At 43.8% G+C, this 20,630-nt stretch overlaps 1 protein-coding gene across 1 annotated transcript in view; it reads left to right on the top strand.

The window, feature by feature from the left end:
* The window catches only part of LOC122070271 (aminoacyl tRNA synthase complex-interacting multifunctional protein 1), a 45,151-nt gene that overhangs the window by 16,632 nt on the left and 7,889 nt on the right, over nt 1-20,630 (top strand). The window contains exons 6-9 of the mRNA XM_042634393.1: nt 13,640-13,741; nt 14,276-14,448; nt 17,256-17,346; nt 17,451-17,519. Coding sequence (XP_042490327.1) covers nt 13,640-13,741; nt 14,276-14,448; nt 17,256-17,346; nt 17,451-17,519 — 435 coding nt within the window. The remainder of the gene's footprint in view (nt 1-13,639; nt 13,742-14,275; nt 14,449-17,255; nt 17,347-17,450; nt 17,520-20,630) is intronic.

Below are 20,630 nucleotides of genomic sequence, written 5' to 3'. Positions count from 1 at the left end.
TTTTGACCATTTTTTGATTTTCAATATTGTTTCGCTAGTTTCAACTCCAAAGAGGGAGACTTCTTAGAAAACCTAAGTTTTTTTTTTTGCCAAATCATTCTCATCTCTTCGTAATGAACCATGTATAACATTTGATAATTGTGAAATAGTTTCTAATTTTTTTTTTATTAGTGGTTTTAATTGAATTATGTGTGTTCTAGTGCTAATTTTTGGTTATACAACATCGTACAACGTACAACGTACACTTCCAACCTGGGTCCAAAGCCAAACTACCATTTTGGGTGTGTTTTTGACAATCTAGGGTTTTACTATGTTTAAAGGGCCTAAAATAGGATTTTCTTGAAGTTTGGGGAACTAATTTGCCCATTTGTGTCTCGAACCAGCAATTGAAACCAGCAACTGTAACCTTCCAGGTTTCGACTGAAGTTCGTGGTTCTGCGAAATATTTTGGTTTCAAGCCTCGTTGAAAATCAGGCTTAACCAAAACCTTGAACCTTATTTGCACTAAGCTGAGATTCCAGGTCTTAGGTAATCAAGATAAAAGTGTAATACTTGGGAAAAGAAATTAATCTTTTATTTGGGAGGAAGATTTAGACGGGCATTTGGGATGGTGAAATTATCTCATAGGAAAGCTCCCGTGGTGGGAGTGTGCTGCCTTCAGTTGGATGAAATGCATGACACTTGTTCCAATCCTACGGTAGTGTAGGGGTTCCCATGGTGAGAGCATTCCAATGGGAGGACTCTTTGGGACGTTGATGCGATTCTGGGTTCAATGACCCTGATTATGGCTTCGCTTAGAGAGACAAATATTGGATAGAGTGAACACGATGGTCTCCAATGAGAGCAACCAGCAACTATAACAACCTTTTATTCAAGAAAATCTGATCCCTTGAATCGATGGTTACATGCATGTTTAAAGAAATCAAAACCATTCCTAGTCATACTCTATTATAGAGATAGAGTTTGAATCAAACTCGACTCCTTGACTTAACGTAACGGTGCTAACTGACAAGAAAGAACAATAAGATAAACTGCAAATTACGAAGTAACCTGATATGCACAAATTAACCAACCAACGGGGTGTTGACACGGGAACCCGACTATGTACCCATAAACAGAAGAAGGTTGGGACGATCAGGAAACCTAGGATTTTAGATACTAAGATAACGGGAAAAAACTTAAACCCTTTTGGTAGAGTCATAATAGAACTCTACCAGCCTACAAGCAAAGATGACCTTGAAGGGATGGGGGTATTCCCCGTATGAAAGGGAGACGTGCATGAGGGAGTCCTCCAAAACCGCCCCAAGTTCACCAGAAGCAGGGGGGAGGTTTCCTAGTGGGACTCTACAGGACCCAATCGTATAAAAAAGAACCAAGAGAACCTCCAAAGGTGAGTTCACACATTCATACAATTACTGTTCTGAAAACCTGTTGTGCGAGTCTCTAACTTGGGCGTTGGAGGACTAATCCCGGAGCCACCTCCGGGCCTCTGCGTTCTGTGCTTGTGCAGGATCGACGCTCAACCTTCCACAGATTCTCGACAGCAACAGATTGACGCCTTCCGTGGGAACGGTAGAGTAATGGTGGAGAAAACTTATAATCCTAAGAAAACAAAAGTAGCGCCGAGTAGAAATATGTACGCGGGGGACCCTTCGGAGCCTTTTCTGCCTTCGGCGAATACAGGCAAAGAATGAAGGAGCAACAGTCTGAAAGTTCTTGCAAGGGACCAACATTCGGCTGGAAATTCGGTACGTAAGGATGACCCTCCCCTGTCTCAATCTAGGGTGCAGGAGTTTGTGACCAAAGAACAGTTTGATGCCCTCTGAGAGAAGTACGACTGAATGGCCAAAAAGATGAAGGAAGTCTCCAAGGTCATCACTCAGAGGACTAATGGAACTGCCAAAGATTCCAATGTCCAGTCAGAACGAGTTCGAATTGAGGAGCAAAGTAGTTCGAGGTCGGTAAGGTCTGGCTGAAACTCTCGAAATTGGGCGGTGAGGGAGAGCCCCACACCCAGAGAGGGCGTGACGCACCGCAGAAACGAGACACGAAGAACCACGTCAGGCAGACGATCAGAGATTTGAAGGTCAAAGGTTGAAACAAATGATTCTCAACTTGGACGAAATCTGAAAAGTAGCAAACAATCAGATGGGCACGCATGAGTCGGACCTCACTAATGACACAACTTTAGCTGATGAAGTCATGAGGGATCCGCTCCTCACCGGATTTCGCTTGCCCAAGTACGACACTTACAATAGGACAGGAGATCCGACCGACCACCTAGAGGGGTTCGAGGTTGCAATGCAGTTCCATCGGGTGTTAGAAAGTATTATGTGTTGGGCACTCCCCTTAACCTTCAGAGCTGTTGCGAGATTGTGGTCTAACCGCTTGCCACCGAAAATCAATCCACAGCTTCAGTGAACTTAGTCACATCTTCGTGAAAGGGTTCTCCAGTAGCCAACCCCTTCAAAAGGCAACATTGAACTTGACCACCGTTAAACAGTACGAGGGAGAATTACTACGAGATTACATGAGACACTTCCAACAAGAGAAGATTACGATCAGAGGCTTAGCCCCGAAGGAAGAGTTCGTGGCCCTTCTAGGAGGCGTTAAAGACAAAGAACTAAAAAGATATTTTGGCGAAGCGTGTACCAAGAAATTTAGCTGAGCTGAAGGCCCGATGTGATAAATACATTCAAATGGAAGAAACCTTGCAGGACAACGAAGAAGCCGAAGGGAAGGTAGGAAAGAAAAGGACCTCAAAAGAGGAGAATAAGCCTTCTGAAGGAAAGAGACGAAGGTCGGAAAGTGATCGGGCACCCAGCTCGCCTAGGACGTTTGAAAGGTACACACCCCTCAGCTGAAGGAGAACTGATGTATTGATGCAGATAAAAGACTCCTCGGATGTCAGAGCCCTAAAGTGGTCAGGAAAGATGGGGCGACACCCCGAAAGGCGTACTATGGACAAATATTGCCATTTCCACAGGGATCATGGCCACAACACCGAAGAGTGCTGGCACGTGAATGGAGAGATAGGAAGTATGATCCGAAGAGGATACTTGGGCCGGTTTGTGGACCATGAAAAGGAAGACGCCCAAGATGGCAATGATTGGCGAGATAACCACCAGAGAAAAGGAAGGGGTCGTCGGGAAAGGAGGGGACCAGCCCGTAGAGACAATCGGGATTGGCAAAGGGTTCGGACACCCGAAGAAACTAACCCTCACCCCCAAGACGACCAAAGAAGCCCAACCAGGGTCAGCCACTATCAGCGGAGGGTTGGCTGTGGGAGAACGCTCTGTTTCGGCCAGAAAGGCCAAGGCCTATGCTAGAAGTGTATATGTGACCAAATGGTCAAATAAGAAGGCGAAGATGCGGACAGTGATCTCCTTTTCAGACGATGATTTGGAAGGAGTGCAGACGCCTCATGACGACACCCTGATAATAACAATGACCCTAGCCGATTGCAGGGTGAAGGGGATCTTAGTGGATAACGGCAGCTCAACTAATCCTGTTCTTCGAAGCTTTCTAAAAGATGGGCCTGAGCAAAGGAAAAGTTGAAGAGGGTCGAGCACCCATTACAGGGGTTCTCAGGAGCCTCGGTAAAAGTTGAGGGTTCAATTTAATTATCGGTGAGAGTTGGCACTGGAGATCGCCAGGTCACGGTCATAATAAACTTCCTCGTGGTCGACATCACATCTGTGTACAACGCTATATTGGGAAGAGTTGGCTTGAACTTGCTAAAAGCCATCGTCTCCACACCGCACCTTAAGATGAAGTTTCCTACAAAGAATGGGGTTGGGGAATGCCAAGATGACTAGGAAACGTCCCGAAAATGCTATGCCACTACCCTATGGGGAAAAGAAAAGGTAGGCGAAGCACTTCTAATAGAAGACCTGCGCGATGACACCAACCATCATAGAGGGGAACCGGTTGAGGACCTAATCCAAGTTGACGTAAGTAGACAGCACTCGTCAGTTTCAGGTTGGGGGCATTGATGCCGAGGCAACAAGGGTAAGATATCATCTCGTTCCTTTGGGATAATTCCGATGTCTTCGCCTAGTCAGCCTCGGACATGCCCGGGATAGCTCGAGAAGTGATTGAGCATTAACTAAGCGTTGATCCGACTAAAAAGCTAGTGCAGTAGAAGAAGAGAACCTTTGCCCCTGAGAGGCAACAAAAGATAGATGAAGAAGTGGAAAAATTGTTGAAGTCTAAGTTCATCCGAGAGTTCCGATACCCCGAATGGATATCCAATGTGGTGATGGTCCCAAAGGCAAACGGGAAATGGAGAATATGCATCGACTTCACTGGCCTGAACAAAGCCTACCAAAAGGATAGCTACCCCTGTCGAAAATAGACCTTCTCATCGATGCCACTTCAGGGCATAAGGCATTAAGCTTCATGGATGCGTACTCAGGGTACAATCAGATCAAGATGTGCGAGGCTGATGTCCCGAAAACATCATTCATAAACAAAGGTGGATTGTACTGTTATGAAGTAATGCCCTTTGGGCTAAAAAAACGTAGGAGTTACTTATCAAAGGTTGGTCAATAAAATCTTTAAGGAGATGATCGGCAAGACTATGGAATTGTACGTGGACGACATCTCGTGAAAAGCTTAAAGGCAGAACATCATATCCGGGACCTAAAGCAGGCATTTCAAGTACTGAGGGAATATGGCATGAAGCTGAACCCAACAAAATGCGCATTCGGAGTAACATCAGGAAAGTTTCTTAGTTTCATCTTCTCGGAAAGGGGAATTGAAGCCAATCTGACGAAAATACTGGCCATCCGAGAGATGAAGTCCCCGTAAAATGTGAAACAAGTCCAGGAGCTGATGGGAAGAATTGCCGCCTTGGGTTGGTTTATGTCTCGTTTGGCCGACAAGTGTCCCTTTTTTCAAAGCCTTGAAAGGATCTAAAAAGTTCGAGTGGACCGAGGAGTGCAAAGAGTCCTTCGAGTAGCTGAAGGAGTATTGAGCTGTATTAACCGTACTAGTCAGGGTACTACTATTTAAAGAAGAGGAAAGACAACAACAACTGATATACTATGTTAGTTGAACCTTGCTAGACGTAAAAACGAGATATAGGAAGATGGAAAAAGTAGTATACACTGGTGATAGCAGCAAGGAAATTAAGACCCTACTTCCACTCGCACACGATATGTGTTCTCACGGACCAGCCCCTGAAGAAAATACTACAGAAATTGGATATGTTTGGCAGATTGGTAAACTGGGCTATAGAATTGGGGGTATTTGACATCCAATACAAACCAAGGATTGCGATCATGGCATAGGCCTTGGCTCACTTCATCGCCGAGGGGACACTCCCGGATGAAGTACAAGAGTTGGCCGAGGTTCTGACAGACGAAGCTTAAACGCTGTTTGTGGATGGAGCATCCAACCGGACGGGAAGTAGAGCAGGCATCATAGTTATCAGTCCCGAGGGATTCAAGATCGAATATGCCCTGTAGTTCAGCTTTAGTGCCTCTAACAATGAAGCGGAGTACGAAGCACTAATTGCCAGAATTAATCTGGCACGAGCTCTGATGGTGTAGAAGCTAGTAGTGCACAATGACTCGCAACTTATAATGCGGCAAGTGAACGACAACTATGAAGCAGAATGGTCGAATACTCGAAAAAGGTGTGGGAAAATGTGCGGCCTTCAAAGAATTCGAGGTGAAACAGGTACCGCGTGTAAAGAATACTAGTGCAGACGCGTTGTCGCAACTAGCAACATCAGACTTCATGGAACTAGGGCATTTGGTATATTTCGAGGTCTAACCTCAACCGAGCACCAAGAGTCACAAAGAAGTACTGCCCGTTGATGGGAACGGCCCCAGCTGGATGGATCCCATAGTAAAGTACTTAAAGGAGGGAGTGCTCCCGGAGGATAGGGACGAGGCAAGGAAGGTACGTATAAGGTCAGCACGGTTCTTGTTGAAGGACAAAGCACTGTACAAAATAGGGTTCACAACACCATATCTCAAATGCATGGACCCTATCGATGCCGAATATGCTCTCAAAGAGGTACACGAAGGGATATGTGGCCAACATCTAGGGGCCCGGGCCTTGGCCCATAAAGTGTTGCCCCAGGGCCTATTCTGGCCAACCATGAGGAAGGATGCTAAAGAGTTCGTCAGGAAATGCCTAAAGTGCCAAATGTTCGCCTCAGTTCCTAGACAACATGCCACAGAGCTATCCTCCTTATCCAGTCCGATACCCTTCGCCATGTGGGGAATGGACATCCTAGGACCTTTTCCGTTGGCAACAAGGCAAGGAAAGTTTGTGGTGGTGACAGTTGACTACTTCACCAAATGGGTAGAAGCCGAAGCACTAGCCACAATAATAGAGAAGAATATACGAGACTTCTTCGAAAGAGCGGTGGTTTATCTGTTTGGGATCCCCAGAGTGGTAGTGATAGACAACGGAACTCAATTTTCCAATCCAACCTTCGGATCGTCTTGTGAGGCCCTTAACATTGAGTATAGAAAGACATTCGTAGGCTACCCCCCGACCACATTGAGCATAGAGGTAATAAATCGTACTCTACTACAGGGAATACAAAAAAGGTTAGACGATGCAAAGGGTCTATGGGCAGATGAACTACATAGCATCCTCTGGGCCTACCGAACAACTGAAAGGTCGGCCACCGGTGAAACCCCATTCAGCTTGACCTATGGCACAAAAGTTGTACTCCCAGTCGAAATTGGTGTTATGACCCACAGAGTCCAGTATTACGACGAGGGTAAAAATGATGGACTTCGAGCCAATCTGGACCTCCTGGACAAAATACGAGAGGACTCGCAGGAAAGAATTGCAGCTTACCAACAGAAGGTAGCAAGGCACTACAATTCCAAAGTACGAAGGAACGAATTCAGAGTCGGAGACCTCGTCTTAAGAAGAGTAGAAGTGTCAAACCCAAGGCATCAAGGAAAGTTGATACCCAATTGGGAAGGACCCTACAGAGTCACTAGGGTAATATGACCAGGCTCCTATCACCTGGAGACTATGGGGGGAGAAAGGGTACCTCGATCATGGAACTCAAAGAATTTGAGGAAATTTTACCAGTAGCAGTAGTGGTGTGAATGTTTATTTTCAACCATTTTTACCATTTTCTTTGAATTTTTCAGCACTTGTCAGTTTCACTTTTAATTTGTAGTTCGGATTCTTATAAAAAGCTGGTTCATGATAGATTGGTTGGTCTTAGACAAATACATAAAACTTAAGAACCAAAGATATCACCCTTAGTTGGGAGCTCAAGCCAAGGCCAAGTAAACCTGATCGAAGGTTCCTCCCTGGGTTGGGGGGTTCAGGCCAAGGCCGAGTAGACCTGACCGAAGGATCCTTTCTCGATTGGGAGCTCAGTCCAAGGTCAAGCAGACCTGACCGAAGGGTCGTCCCTAGGTTGGGGGCTCAGGCCAAGGCTGAGCAGACCTGACCGAAAGGTCCTCCCTTGGTTGGGGGCTCAGGCCAAGGCCAAGCAAACCTGACCGAAGGCATAACCTTGTCCTTTGACAAGCATACTTGGTCACAGACCCAAAAATAGCCGAAGCTGTAGACAAAAAAAGAAAAAAGAAAAAGGTAGCCAGCAGTCTTATGTGTTAGTCTTCGGATTTCAGTCAGGTAAGAAGCTTTTGCTGTTGGAGCTGAGACACACCACTTGGCAAAATACAAGTATCACAAGTGTTGACCTTCGGTTAAACATTGGCCTTCGAATCTCGGTTAAATGGTATACTTCGGGCGCCGAGTTATGACATACGTCACACTTGTGAAAAACACAATTAGTCCTTGCCTTCAGACCCTAGCCATCTGTCCAAGAGAGTACCTCAGTCATCCTTTGGACTCAGGATCGATCATTGGGTTTGTAAAAAGAAAGAGAAGAGAACACGGTAAGAAACAAAAGAGGCTAAGGAGTTCATTCATTAAAAAGGCCCGAAGGCCAAAGTTATATAAAAAGGCCCGAAGGCCAAAGTTACATCAAAAGGAGCCCGAAGGCCGAAAGTACATCAAAAAGGCCTAAAGGCCAAGAGAAAGTCCTCACTAGGTGCCAGTTGGCGGAAGGATCTCATCGTCGGTACAAAGAGGGATGTCTTGGTCGGAACCGTCATGGCCGGGAGTGAGAGGAATCTCACGGGTTTGCTAAGACGACGTCATCCTCACTACTCTTTGCTACCTTGGCCACCTCGGTGGCAGCAAGGGCTGCCTCGCCTTCCTCATCCTCAAAGATGAGGCCGCTCCCCTCGAAGGAGAACCCCGGGTGGTGTTCGAGGATCCAGTCTCGAACCTCGGTAGCACCCATGGTGTATCCCGGGGCCGCCGCACGAGTCACCTCCCTCCTATAAGTGTTTGAAAGCCTTATACTTCCGGACTCCCATCTTCTTAGCCTCCTAAAGCCTCTCGGACAGTTGCCCCTTTAGCTCTGAAAGCTAGTGTTCGTACTCCTGGCGGGCTTGGTCGAGCTCGGCCTCTAGGTTCTCCACCTTCTGGAGCAGCACAGTCCGCTCGTTGTTAAGGACGGACCATTCGCGTTTAGACTTCTCGAGGCTTCGGGTCAAAGCCTCGGCCCTTATGGTAAGCTAGGCGACCTGGTCATTAGTTTGCTAGACAAACCAACACTTAGTCATTTTTGAGAAATGAATAATAAAAGAAAAATGAGTTCAGAAGGACGATGGCTTACTCCCGCAAGGAAAATACAAGCGTTAGTGATCATTGCCGAAGTACTTTGCTCCTGAGCCTCGACAATGTCCCTCGAAAGCCTGCCCTTCTGTATGAGCTCTCGGGCAACATGCTCGACGGCGAAGTTGTCATCCTCCTTGACAGACCACCTTGGGACGAAGCCGGCTTCCATTCAGCCCCGAGGGACACCTAGACTTCGGAAGTTGCCTTTGGCGGGGACCTCGGGTGGGGCAGACACTCAATCAGGTGCTGCAAGTGCTTGAACGGCCTCCAACGTTGGGTCCTCCACCCTCGCCCTCTTCTTGTTTCCTTGGGGCTCAGAGGCCGAAGCCTTCCCTTTCTCTTTCTCCCTCTCCTTCTCCTGCTGCCTTTGAAGCCGATCTTACTTGGCCTTCGCCTGCCTTTCGGCAGCAGCAGCCCGTACTTCAGCCCTTGAAAGTTGCACTGCATTAAGAAAAAATATGTATAATTAATACGAAGGGTCGAGGTCCTAACTCAAAGGAAACTCGGGCAGACCTGGGACTCGCTCGGGCTAAGCCCGACACGGCGTCCAATTTGAGACTATTGGACTCAATCAGAGGGCATGTGTCACGGTGCTTCGCTATTGCCATCGACTCGGCTCTGTCCCTAAGAGGGCAGGTGTGGAGTTCACCGTCCTTAGATCGGGGATATCCCAGACGGTACCGAAGGGCGCCCCCTCCGATGACCTCGTGAAGAAGAATTTTTCCTTCCAACTATAGATCGACGAAGGGTAACCATTCAGTAGTGGGAGATCCTTCCGAGGGCTGAAATAGTACCAGCCCGAAAGTCCCTTGTTGGCATGAAGGAGGAAGCAGTTGACAAAAAGGGGGAGGGAGAGTGGCCTCCGATGCCGAGAGAAGAGGATAATGAAAACTCAACACTTGCCGCCACCTATTCGGAGTTAGCTACGTCGAGTAGATTCCGTAGTGCCGAAACACTTAGGCAAAAAAGGGATGGAAGGGGACCCGAAGGTCAGCTTTGAAAGCTTCCTTGTATAGACATAGCTCCCCGGGATTCTTATAGCTGGCCCTATTTATCGGCCTCAAAGTTTGGAGCACAAACGCATCCGAGATACTACAGGAGGCCTTCAGTTCCTCGAGTTTGGGCTCGTCCATAGTAGACACTATCTTATGAGCCTCCACCTTTAAGGCGTCCTGGGTTCAGGCTCGGGACTCCAATACCCTCTCTCTAAATTCCTCACCATTCAAGTCACCCTCGGACCCCCGCAGTGTGGCTATGGATGAGGAATCACTGGAAGAGGGTAAATCCGGGGAAGAGCCCAAAGGCATACCTTAGATACCCTTAGAACCATGACCCCTCCGGTTGACATTGTCCTCTCTGAGGACAAAGTATTGTACCCGAAGGAATTGGACATCAGATACTTATAGAGACACCGAAGATACCGAAGGACGAAGAAAGAGGGATGATCGAAGATAAACTCTACGAAGGAAAAAATAAGTGGCCTGCAAAAAGAGGCCACCCCCTTATAAAGTGAAGAAAGACGGTCCGGCTGCCCGAGCATTAATGGTCGTGCCACGTCAACAGGGGCGACTCCCAGGCTCACACGAACCTAGCACAAGGGTGACAAGCTGACCAGAGGGTCCTACCTCAACTGGGAGCTCAGGCCAGGGCTGAGCAAACCTAACCGAAGGGTCCTCCCTCTGTTGGGAGCTCAGGCCAAGGCCGAGCAGACTTGACCGAAGGGCCCTCCCTCGGCTGGGAGCTTAGGTCAAGGCTGAGTAGACCTAACCGAAGGTTCTCCCTCGGCTGGGGGCTAAAGCCATGGCCAAGTAGACCTGACCGAGGGGTCCTCTCTTGGTTAGGAGCTCAGGCCAAGGCCAAGCACACTTGACCAAAGGGTCCTCCCTCGGGTGGGAGCTCAGGCCAAGGTGGAGCAAACTTGACCGAAGGTCCTCCCTCGGTGTGGCGCTCAGGCCAAGGCCAAGTGCGCCTAACCGAAGGGTCCTCCCTTGGTCAGAACGAAGGCCGAAGCCGAAAAAGAAAAGACAAAGTGCTAAAAAAAAAAAAAAAAAAAAAAGAAAGAGAGGAAAAGTTACTTCCCCTAAAGGCCCTTTAAAGGAAGTAAGGGGGCTTCTAATATGCACAAATTAACCAACCAACGGGGTGTTGACATGTGGAACCCGGCTAAGTACCTATAAACAGAACAAGGTTGGGACGATCAGGAAACCTAGGATTTTGGATACTAAGATAACGGGAAAAAACTTAAACCGTTTCCTGGTGGTAGAGTCATAAAAGAACTCTACCAGCCTACAAGCAAGATGACCCTGAAGGGATGGGGGTATTCCCCATATAAAAGGGAGACGTGCATGAGGGAGTCCTCTAAAACCACCCCAAGTTTGCCAGAAGCAGGGGGAGGTTTCCTAGTGGGACTGTAGAGGACCCAATCCTATAAAAAAGAGCCAAGAGAGCCACCAAAGGTGAGTTCACACATTCATACCATTACTCTTCTGAAAAACTGTTGTGCGAGTCTCTAACTTGGGCATCGGTGGACTAATCCCGGAGCCACCTCCGGACCTCTGCGTTCTGTGCTTGTGCAGGATTGACGCTCCCAGCAACATAACCCAAATTAAAAAATACATCTAATTGTATCATCTCTTCATGTCTTAAAAGAAATCGACTCCATCAAGTTAGGTCGCAAACCAAAGATGCTCTTGTAATGAACTCAACAATGAGGTGGCTCATATATTAGGGAAGATATCGAATTGTAACTTCATGAGTGGGAAGTGTAACTTGACTCCTAGTCAAAGAGAAGAGAAATGTCATCATTGAGACATATCCATTAATATGTGAGGCAACTTAAGAAACATATGCCCTCCTTGTTTTACCTTGATGGTGTTACGTGCACCATCATATAGAATAAAAGCCTTATGCTGCCATTGGCCACCCTAAGAGAACATCACATTGCACTAGGGGGTTGTGACTAGGCGAGACACCTGGTATTAAAGCAGCCCATATTGTATTTATAGGTTAATACGTACAATTGCAATGGCCTCATCTTTAACATTTCTTTAACATTATGCCCAAAACCTTGCACAGAAATCTTTTTGAAAAGTTGCTTTTGCTAGAGGTTAAGTTCTTGAACTTGGTCGACAAAGATGAGGCTGGCTTCTGCTCCTTGATTGACAACTAAATGCACTGCTATGAAATCCTCACCATACAATAGAGTACCCTTTTGTCGGAAGAGGGAGCCTTCTATACTAGTCCATTGGCAAAGGAAGTAAGACTAGCTGAGTTAGCTTCAACCTTGTCATCATGACCATCATCGGGGTCATCATCTGGATAAGGAGGACAACCCTTATAAACCTCTGTGTCATCCTTGTCTAGATTTTTCAACGTCTCAACTATGGTCAAAGAACAGGTCTTGTTGGGACATGTTGTTGAAGTGATCTTTCTCACCACAATTGCGGCGCACAATATCCTTTAGCCACTCTCTAGGCCTCTGATTTAATTTCTTCAACCTTATGAGCAACGATTAAAGTATCGGTATCGGTTGTTGTATCGGTCGACTAAATTTAAGATATGTATCAGAGGGTATCGTATCGTATCGAAAATATGCTAAGATATGTTGAAGAATACAAGGATTAAAGTATCAGTATCGGTCAACTAAATTTAAGATATGTATCGGAGGGGTATCGTATCGGAGATACTTTAAACCATGCTTATGAGGTTCAACTTTCCTTTCTTCAGTCCTGGGTGTCATAGTTGTTAAGGCATTGCCTAGGTGCCCAGGTGCCTTGTATGCCTAGTCTATGCCCTCTCTAATGCCTTGGGTTTCCTAGACGCAGTGACAATTATGTCGGGTACAGAACTGTAGGTTAAAGAAGTCTTGAGCATATCCTTTAAATAAGTGTACTATTCTTCAGTGATCTTTGCATATGCAGCTGCCACATTGACTGATCTGAAGTCCCCGTTAGTAATTTCTGACTGGATCTCTGTGTTCAGTCCACTGATGTACCTCAATACCTGCTGTTGATCGGTCTCCTAAAGCTTGCACGTGGAGGAAAATTTGTGGAACTCTATTGTGTGGGACTGTGGGTGTTCATATTTTTACTGCCCTGATGTAATTAACCATTTTGTCGCAGAGCATATTCTCAAAATTAGGGGGCACGAATTTCTTGTTTAGTATCTTCTTCATTGCCTTCCAAATTGACTGGTCTAAGTTGCCTCATAAGTCTTGACTGAAGTTATCCCACCATGAATAAGCATAACTAGTTACCCTGATAATCCTCTGCCATGAACTTGTCAAGTTTCGTTTCAATACGTTGCTGGTCTCTTGTAATTCCTTGTATAGCTTGTAAATCTTTGGGTTGGTGATGTGAGAGGTTAGAAGCCCTGATACAAATTGATGTGATCTTGGGTTCAATAGCCCTGATTATGGGTTTGCTCAGAGAGAGATGTATTAGATAGAACTTCATGATGATCTCCAACGAGAGCAACTAGCAATCGTAACAACCTTTCGTTCAAAAAATTATAATCCCTTGAAACGATGGTTACATGAATATTTAAAGAAACTGAAAGTTCAAACAATTCCTAATCATACTCAATTTTGAACATAGAGTTTGCATCCAACTCAACTCCTCGACTCAACCCAGTGGCGGTAACAGAAAATAAACAGGAGCAATTAGAATAAATAGCAGGAGGTCTCAAGTTCGACTCTCAACAACCTTCCTCCTCCCCCTTTCAGTAGTGTATCCATTAAAAATAAATAAATAATAGTAATTAATTCTCTTAAGTATGTGTCCACTTCAGCACTCATGTGTAAGTGTGCAATCAGACCAGCACAGGTGTATCAACTTGCCATATGAATTGGTGAAGATGGGAAATTTGGTGATGGCCTTTTAGGGAAACAAATTTCTTCCCTGCGTTAGACTTTCTAAATGTTAAGTTCGTCATTGTTTTTTTTCTTTATTACTTTTTTCAGTGCTCAAAAGAAAAGGTGGAAGCAACTCAAGCATGTGCAAGTACCGAAAAGAATGTGGGAAAGACGGAAGCAGACTCGAACTCAAAGAAAAGTGTTGCTGAGGTAATTTATTTGTTGATCTGCTCTCAAAGTATATGCCTTGTTCCATTTAGATATAAAATATATATATATATATATAGTATATACCTTGTTCCATTTAGATATAAAAAAAATATATATATATATATTATTATTATTATTATTATTAAAAGGATAACACTTTATTAAAAAAAAATAACACCTTTTTATCTTATGCTTAGTGAGAAACAACTATGAGGTTTTTACTTTCCTAATACTTATTATAAGCATTATTTCTTGCTGATGACTTAATGGTTGGGTCACTTGGGTGATCATTTTTCATTAATGATCAGTGTGGCCCAAAATCATGTGAAATATCTAAACATCCTAGAAGGTTTCCCCCCGCTCTTATTAATTTCTGAATTTTAAGTTAGTAATGTTCTTAACATGTTTTATGGATTAAACGAAGTAGGATGAATTTGTCTTGTTTTCACTTTTAGCTTTTCATTTTCACTCTATTGCTTTTTCACCAAATTCTCATGGAATGAATTTTGTTGCTATGTTCCTTGAGGGCTTTAGAAAAAAGCTGCTGAAGATGTTAAAATTACAGAGAGAAAGGTTAAGTTACCAGAAAAGGTAGCGGCTGAGAAGGATACAAAAGAAGCAGTTGAGAATGATATAGTTCCCATTAGTTTGCTTAATATACAGGTTGGCCTCATTATCAAGGCATGGAAGCATCCTTCTGCGGACAGGTGTGCCCTCTTCTTTTTCCTGTTTCAAATGTATTTTCCTTTCTTTTCTTTTTCTTTCAATGAAAAAGAACTTCCAACAGAGCATGAATTCCGCAATCCAGGTGGCTTGAACCATAGTTTCCCAAACCAGACTGGGCATTGAACCGAAAAGGGATCCATTTCTTACCAATAAAACCATGTATTTTAAAACAGGAACATAAAATGATTTAAAGTTGGGGAAAGAAATTAGACCGTGAGTTTTTTTTTTGGAAAGCTAGATGGTTTCATTCCAGTGTTTGTTCTAGGTGGTTCTGTGTCCAGAGTCCAGACTAAAGGTCTATTCAGTCAAGCATGGTTTGACCATCTGGTCAGTCTGGTTTTTAGAACTATGAATTGAGCCATTCATTTTCTGCTGACTAGTAAATAAGCATAATATTGAATTTTTTATCGGCACTTAGCAGTATTTAAAAAATATCGACAAAGGAGTCATTTTGAAATCAGATTGGATTCTACTAATTTTCCAATGCATTTTATTGTTTAGATAGAAGAATAACCTTAATGAAGACATAGTTGCAGGAACTTTGTGCCTTCAGTCCTACCAATCCAGCCATTGGATGGGCTCCCCTTTTTGATATTGTATTCTCCCTCACCCATACTACCTTTGACCAGACTTAGGGTCTCTTTGGTATAGTTTATATTTATGTTTTTCTGTTAGATAAACATAAATAGAGGTGTTTGGTATGCTTTATGATCCCTATTTCTCATTAAAATAAGTCAATATGCCAATAAATTCTTAAATAGGTTGAGAGGTGTTTATGATTTATCAGCATAAACTCCTTATAGTTGTTTATGCGGGTACCATTAAAAACCATGTGCAGAATTACTATTGAAGTGGGGGTAAAATGGTAAACTTCCCAGAAATTATAAACAAACCCTCCCTTCTCTCTCCAGCCCCCCACACCGCCCCTGCCTCCTTCCTCTTCTTCTTTCTTGACAGTGTATGAACCTTTGAAGTTACCTCAGCAAGTGGTGCCGGTGAGGGAACCACTGGTGGAGGAGATGCGGCAGGGATGGGTGGTGTTCTTCTCTACGTTTTCCCGAAAGCCCAATACCATCTTCAGCCGCACTACTGCATTACTCTAGCCTTGTTTTGCACATTGTTTCTCCAGCCCAATCACCCAAAACCCAATTCCTCAGCCCTCTCCCATCATCCCTGCAATCGCTGCTAACTCCCTCACATCATCACCCTGCTGCATTAACCTTCCTACAGACTCCATCGACCATCACCAACCGAGCCCCACCTTCATACCCAGACAAGCGCTCCAAACCTTCTGCCCCTGCTGTTAAAATCCAATCTCATCCTTGTTCTTTTTTTTTTGGACTCCATCGGCCATCACCACACCAGCCCCACCTTCATACCCAGACAAATGCCCAGAATCTTCCGCCTCTGTTTCTAGACAAAAACTGAGAAAGAGAGAAGGGGGGATATTTGTAGGGATATTAGTTAGATTTTGGCCAAATGTGCAAGGAACGAGGTAAGAAGGAGCGATTCCCTGCAGAACCATCTCCATGTATCCGAAAGTATAGTGATCCCACTTCCTCCACCTGCACTGGTAATTAGCCCTTAAATCGATCACTCATTTCAATCAATACCTCTCTCTCTCTCTCTCTCTCTCTCTCTTACATCTTATCTTTATGCAGAACAATTGATAGCAATTTAGATTTATGGTACATCTGTTGCGGGTTATAAATATATATATATATTGTATATATATTTGTTTCTTAGTTTAGAGCCGATTATGACAATTGTACTATTTTTCTGTTTTCATAGCTTTGTTGCTATAGTGGATTTATGAATGTTTGGTGCTTGAGCTGTTTTCATAGATTTGTTGGTGCTTTTTTTATTTTTTAAAATTCTACATGCAATGGCTGTTAAGAAAGTATGGGAAGCCACCCAGTTGACTAGGGCAGGTACATGCAGTATAACTATCTATGGGATGAACTCATGATATGATGGCATCATTCTTGAACATACTCCTGGAAAAACTGATTGTTAATGTAAAATTGTTGGGTTACAGTAACAGTTAAATTTTCTACTTGTAAATTCTTAAAATGTCTTGAAAGAAAATTTGGTTGATTGAATGGCAGAGCTGAAATTGAGTTTTGATTGGGATTGATGTATCCATAAATGCATTTCCTACAATAACAAAAAGCCTCAAGGCTACATAAAATATTCTGCACTCAAACATTCCAAACATATTTCTCATTATATAATCTATTAAGTCTAGTAGTAACCAAACGATTAGTATTATAGCCCATAATCTATTTTCATAATTCATTTTACGTAATAGAAAATAAACCTAAATATAAACTATGCCAAAGAGAGCCTTAGAGAGACATCTGATCTACAGATTGTGAGTTATTGTTTCTCCTATGAGTTACTGAAACTTAGTTTTTATTTAAGTTTCTATTTTCTGACCACTCTTGTTTCTCTCAATCTAACTATCAGTTCACCTTGATATTCTGGACATATAATCCACGTATTAGCACCTTCTTTCAACCCTAATTTCAGTGCCATTGGTTTAGTAGGTTGTGAGATATCCCTATCACCATTTGCTGCCTAAGTGTCTCAGTTTTGGTTTACTGCAGTTCTGGTTTTTTAGCTTTTGTTTATTCAGTCTAGTTAACCTCATCAGTATATCTTAGTGGAAATAACAGGCGAAGGGTGTGGAATTCATGTTGTTGGAAACCTTGTCTTGTTTGGTTAGGCAACGTGCACATTGCCAACTTGGATCTCTTGACTTACTAGTTTTGATATTATCACTTAGTTTACTAGTTGAGGAGATAGACTTGGGAGATGGCAACAAGCGGCAGGTGGTCAGTGGTCTAGCAAAGTATTGCAGTCCAGACGAGTTAACAGTAAGAATACGACTTGACCTATTGACCATGTATCTCCATTACATTATTTCGTATGGAGCTTTTCTATTGACTGGTCCTTGAAGATGCTGTGATTTGTCATGCAGAATCGTCATGTGGTGCTAATTACGAATGTTAAGCCCGGAAAGCTGCGAGATGTAATGTCTGCTGGACTGGTACATCTCTTGGCATCTCCATCTAATTCTGCTCATGTCATTGTGTACTGAAATTTCTTTTTGAACTCTCATCGAAATTTTATTGGGCTTGTGCTATTCGAACTTTTGGTTGATCAATGATGAATTTTATCATATGCACAACATAATTGGGAGGGACGTAAACATGTTTTTTCCCTTAATAAAATCCCTCTATAAATATTGAATTGAACTATGAAGTTTGCGGGCCACATGTTCTATGGCCCTAGGACAAAATTTGCACACTGCTGAACCTCAACAGATTGGTCAATCTTGACCACAGAATATTTTATTTCATATTGTAGGCAGCCCTGTTTTAGAGCTTGGTTATCTGGATATTGCCAGTTCTAGGCTCTAGTGATGTAGGCCAAAATGTGGTCATTAGATTTTTTGATAGATGTAAGTGTATGAAGTTGAATGATGCCATCTTTTAACAAATCATATGACTTATAAGCAGAGTTGGACATCTCTAAGAGGGAAGAAAACATGCATGCTAGTTGGAAGTTAGAGATATTAGGGTTAGTGATGAGGAAGAAGAAGAGAAGAGAGGAAGGAAGAAGAGGGAGAGAAGTTGAGAGAAGAAAGAGATAGAAGAGGACAAATCCTGGGAGAGCATTTTGCTCTTCCCACATGTATTAGGTTCAAACTAATAACAGGGAAATTACATAGTCCTCCCTAGGGAGGTGAAAGAGAAAAAAAGAAAATAAAACTTAATATAAGGACAGTTCCTAAAGTACCTCTATTACAAAAACTACAACACTCCCCCTCAAGTTGGAGAATAAATGTCATACATTCACAACTTGTATATGAGGGTGCTGAATTGATAAGGACCGAGTCCTTTGGTGAAGTTGTTTGCCAATTAATCACCTGTCTTCACAAAGGTATAAATGTTGTCAGAGTCAATCTTCTCTTTGATAAAATGTCGGTCTACTTCAAAATTCTTTGTTCTATCATGCTGCACTGGGTTTTGGCCTTACGGGCAATACTTATAGCTGTTTTGTTGTCACAATAGAGTCACGTAGGTCCTTCAATGTCATAACCCAACTTAAGAACCAACTGACGCAACTAAATGAGTTCACAAACTTCTTAAGCCATTGCCCTGTATTCAGCCTCTGCACTAGATCTAGCCACAACGGGTTGTTTCTTGCTGCTCCATGTAACCAAGTTACCACTCACAAATGTGCAATAACCAAATGTAAATGGGCAATTAGTTTCAGAATCCACTCTTTCTATTTGCTCTAGCCAAGCTTTCATCCGCTGCCACTTCAACCTCCTCCCCAGGAGAAGGGCATAGAAGAGTTGATGTGGTGGGGCAGGGGTGCCAGCTGTAGATCAGCAAAGGCGAGTGGAGTGAGTTTGTTTCACAAATACCTTGTCTCGATACACCGGCATTGTTTGTCAGAGATGGATCCAACCCAATCAGCATCGGAATAATGTTCTATCACCAAGTGATTGTTCATGGCATACAAAAGTCCTTTTCTCGGAGAGGACTTCAAGTATCTGAGGATGCAGTACATAGCATCCAAGTGCCTACTCTTGGGCATATGCATAAACTGGCTCCCTACTCCCATAGAATAAATAATGTCTGGGCAAGTCAGAGACAGATAGATTTGCTTCCCCACTAGCCTCTGGTATTTCCCTACATCAACAAGGGAAGGACCACAATCTTCTCCTAGCTTATGATTCTGCTTAATAAGAGAACTCACCGATTTACATCCTTGTTTCTTTCAGTAGGTCTAACACTAATTTTCTTTTGCATATGTTGATTCCCTTCTTAGACCTTGACGCTTCAATTCTCAAATTGTATGGCCAAATAAGCTTTCAACCTAGCTATTTCATCATTGTCATCTCCAGTCACCACGATATCATCAACATAAACAATCAATGATGTGATGGTACCATTACCTCAGGAGGTAAATAATGTGTGGTTTGCCTGAACCTCTCAAACCAAACCTTTGGTGATTGCTTGAGACCATATAGTGCCTTCTTTAGGTGACACACCTTATCATCAGTTGCTGGAAACTTGAAACTTGAAACTTGGAGGGGGTTGCACATACACTTCCTCCTCTAAGTCTTAATGGAGGAAGACATTCTTCACATCCAACTGATATAAAGGCCAACCTCTGTTTGCCGCCACAGAGGAAAGAAAAGCAATGAAAAGAGGACATAGCAAGTAACCAGTAATGGCAATATGGTAATAAACAAGGGTTCCCAAGGTTTAAATAGATAAGCAAAGAAAAGAGGACATAGTAGGTATTGTGATTTATAGTTCAAGGGTAAACTAGGAAGGGAACAAGATATAATGGCAACAAGTAATTACTAAGGGAGGGACGGGTAGTAGATAAAGGGAAGGAAAATAAGCTAAAGGTAAGGAATCGTGAGGGCTTGGGGTCTTCTTCAACCTCCAGCCAAGAAAACAGAGGCGGAAGCTAAGGGGTCTTTAGGTGAAGAAAACTCCCTCGATAGGGATCCAATGGGTCTGAAATTTCAGGTGGGGAATCAATTCATCTACCATAATTGATTCCAGCGAGAACTGGCTGCAAAAGTCACTTTACATGGAGTGTTTAAACTCTGAAACTGAACCCTGCAATTGCCTAAGATCTGGTTTTAGTTGCAGGTCTGGTCGTGGGGTATTAGCTCACAACAGAGGCTGTTTCTGGCCAAGAAAACCCTGCAGTTGGGTTGCCTTGATGTGGTGAAGCTAGCCCACAATTTTGTTTCTGAGAGGACTTGTGTTGGGAAAGATCCCTTTGATTCCTTGGGTTGTGATGCACCGCCCTGAACAGGGGATCCACAGGTGAGGAAAGATCAACAGTAGAAAACCAGAAACGAAATAGAAAGAAGAAAGAGAGAGAGAAGATCGCACAAAGTGGGGGGGGGGGAGGGGGGGGAAGGAGGTCTCGCAGGGAGGAAGGAAAGAGAGAAGCGGAAGAATCACAGGGAAGAAGAAGGAGGGACCCGCAAGGGATTTCAGCAAAGAACTTACAGAAGAGAAAGAAAGAGAGGGGAGATAGAGAGATCGCAGGGGAAGAAGGGGGAAGCCAGGAGAGGGAGAGCTCACGATTTGCAAGAGATTTTTTTTTTTTTTTTTTTTTA

Source organism: Macadamia integrifolia, unplaced genomic scaffold, assembly GCF_013358625.1.
Source record: "Macadamia integrifolia cultivar HAES 741 unplaced genomic scaffold, SCU_Mint_v3 scaffold869, whole genome shotgun sequence".
Classification (NCBI taxonomy): Eukaryota; Viridiplantae; Streptophyta; class Magnoliopsida; order Proteales; family Proteaceae; genus Macadamia; species Macadamia integrifolia.
The sequence above is the reverse complement of the archived record's forward strand: the minus strand, read 5'-3'. Positions and strand labels throughout refer to the sequence as shown.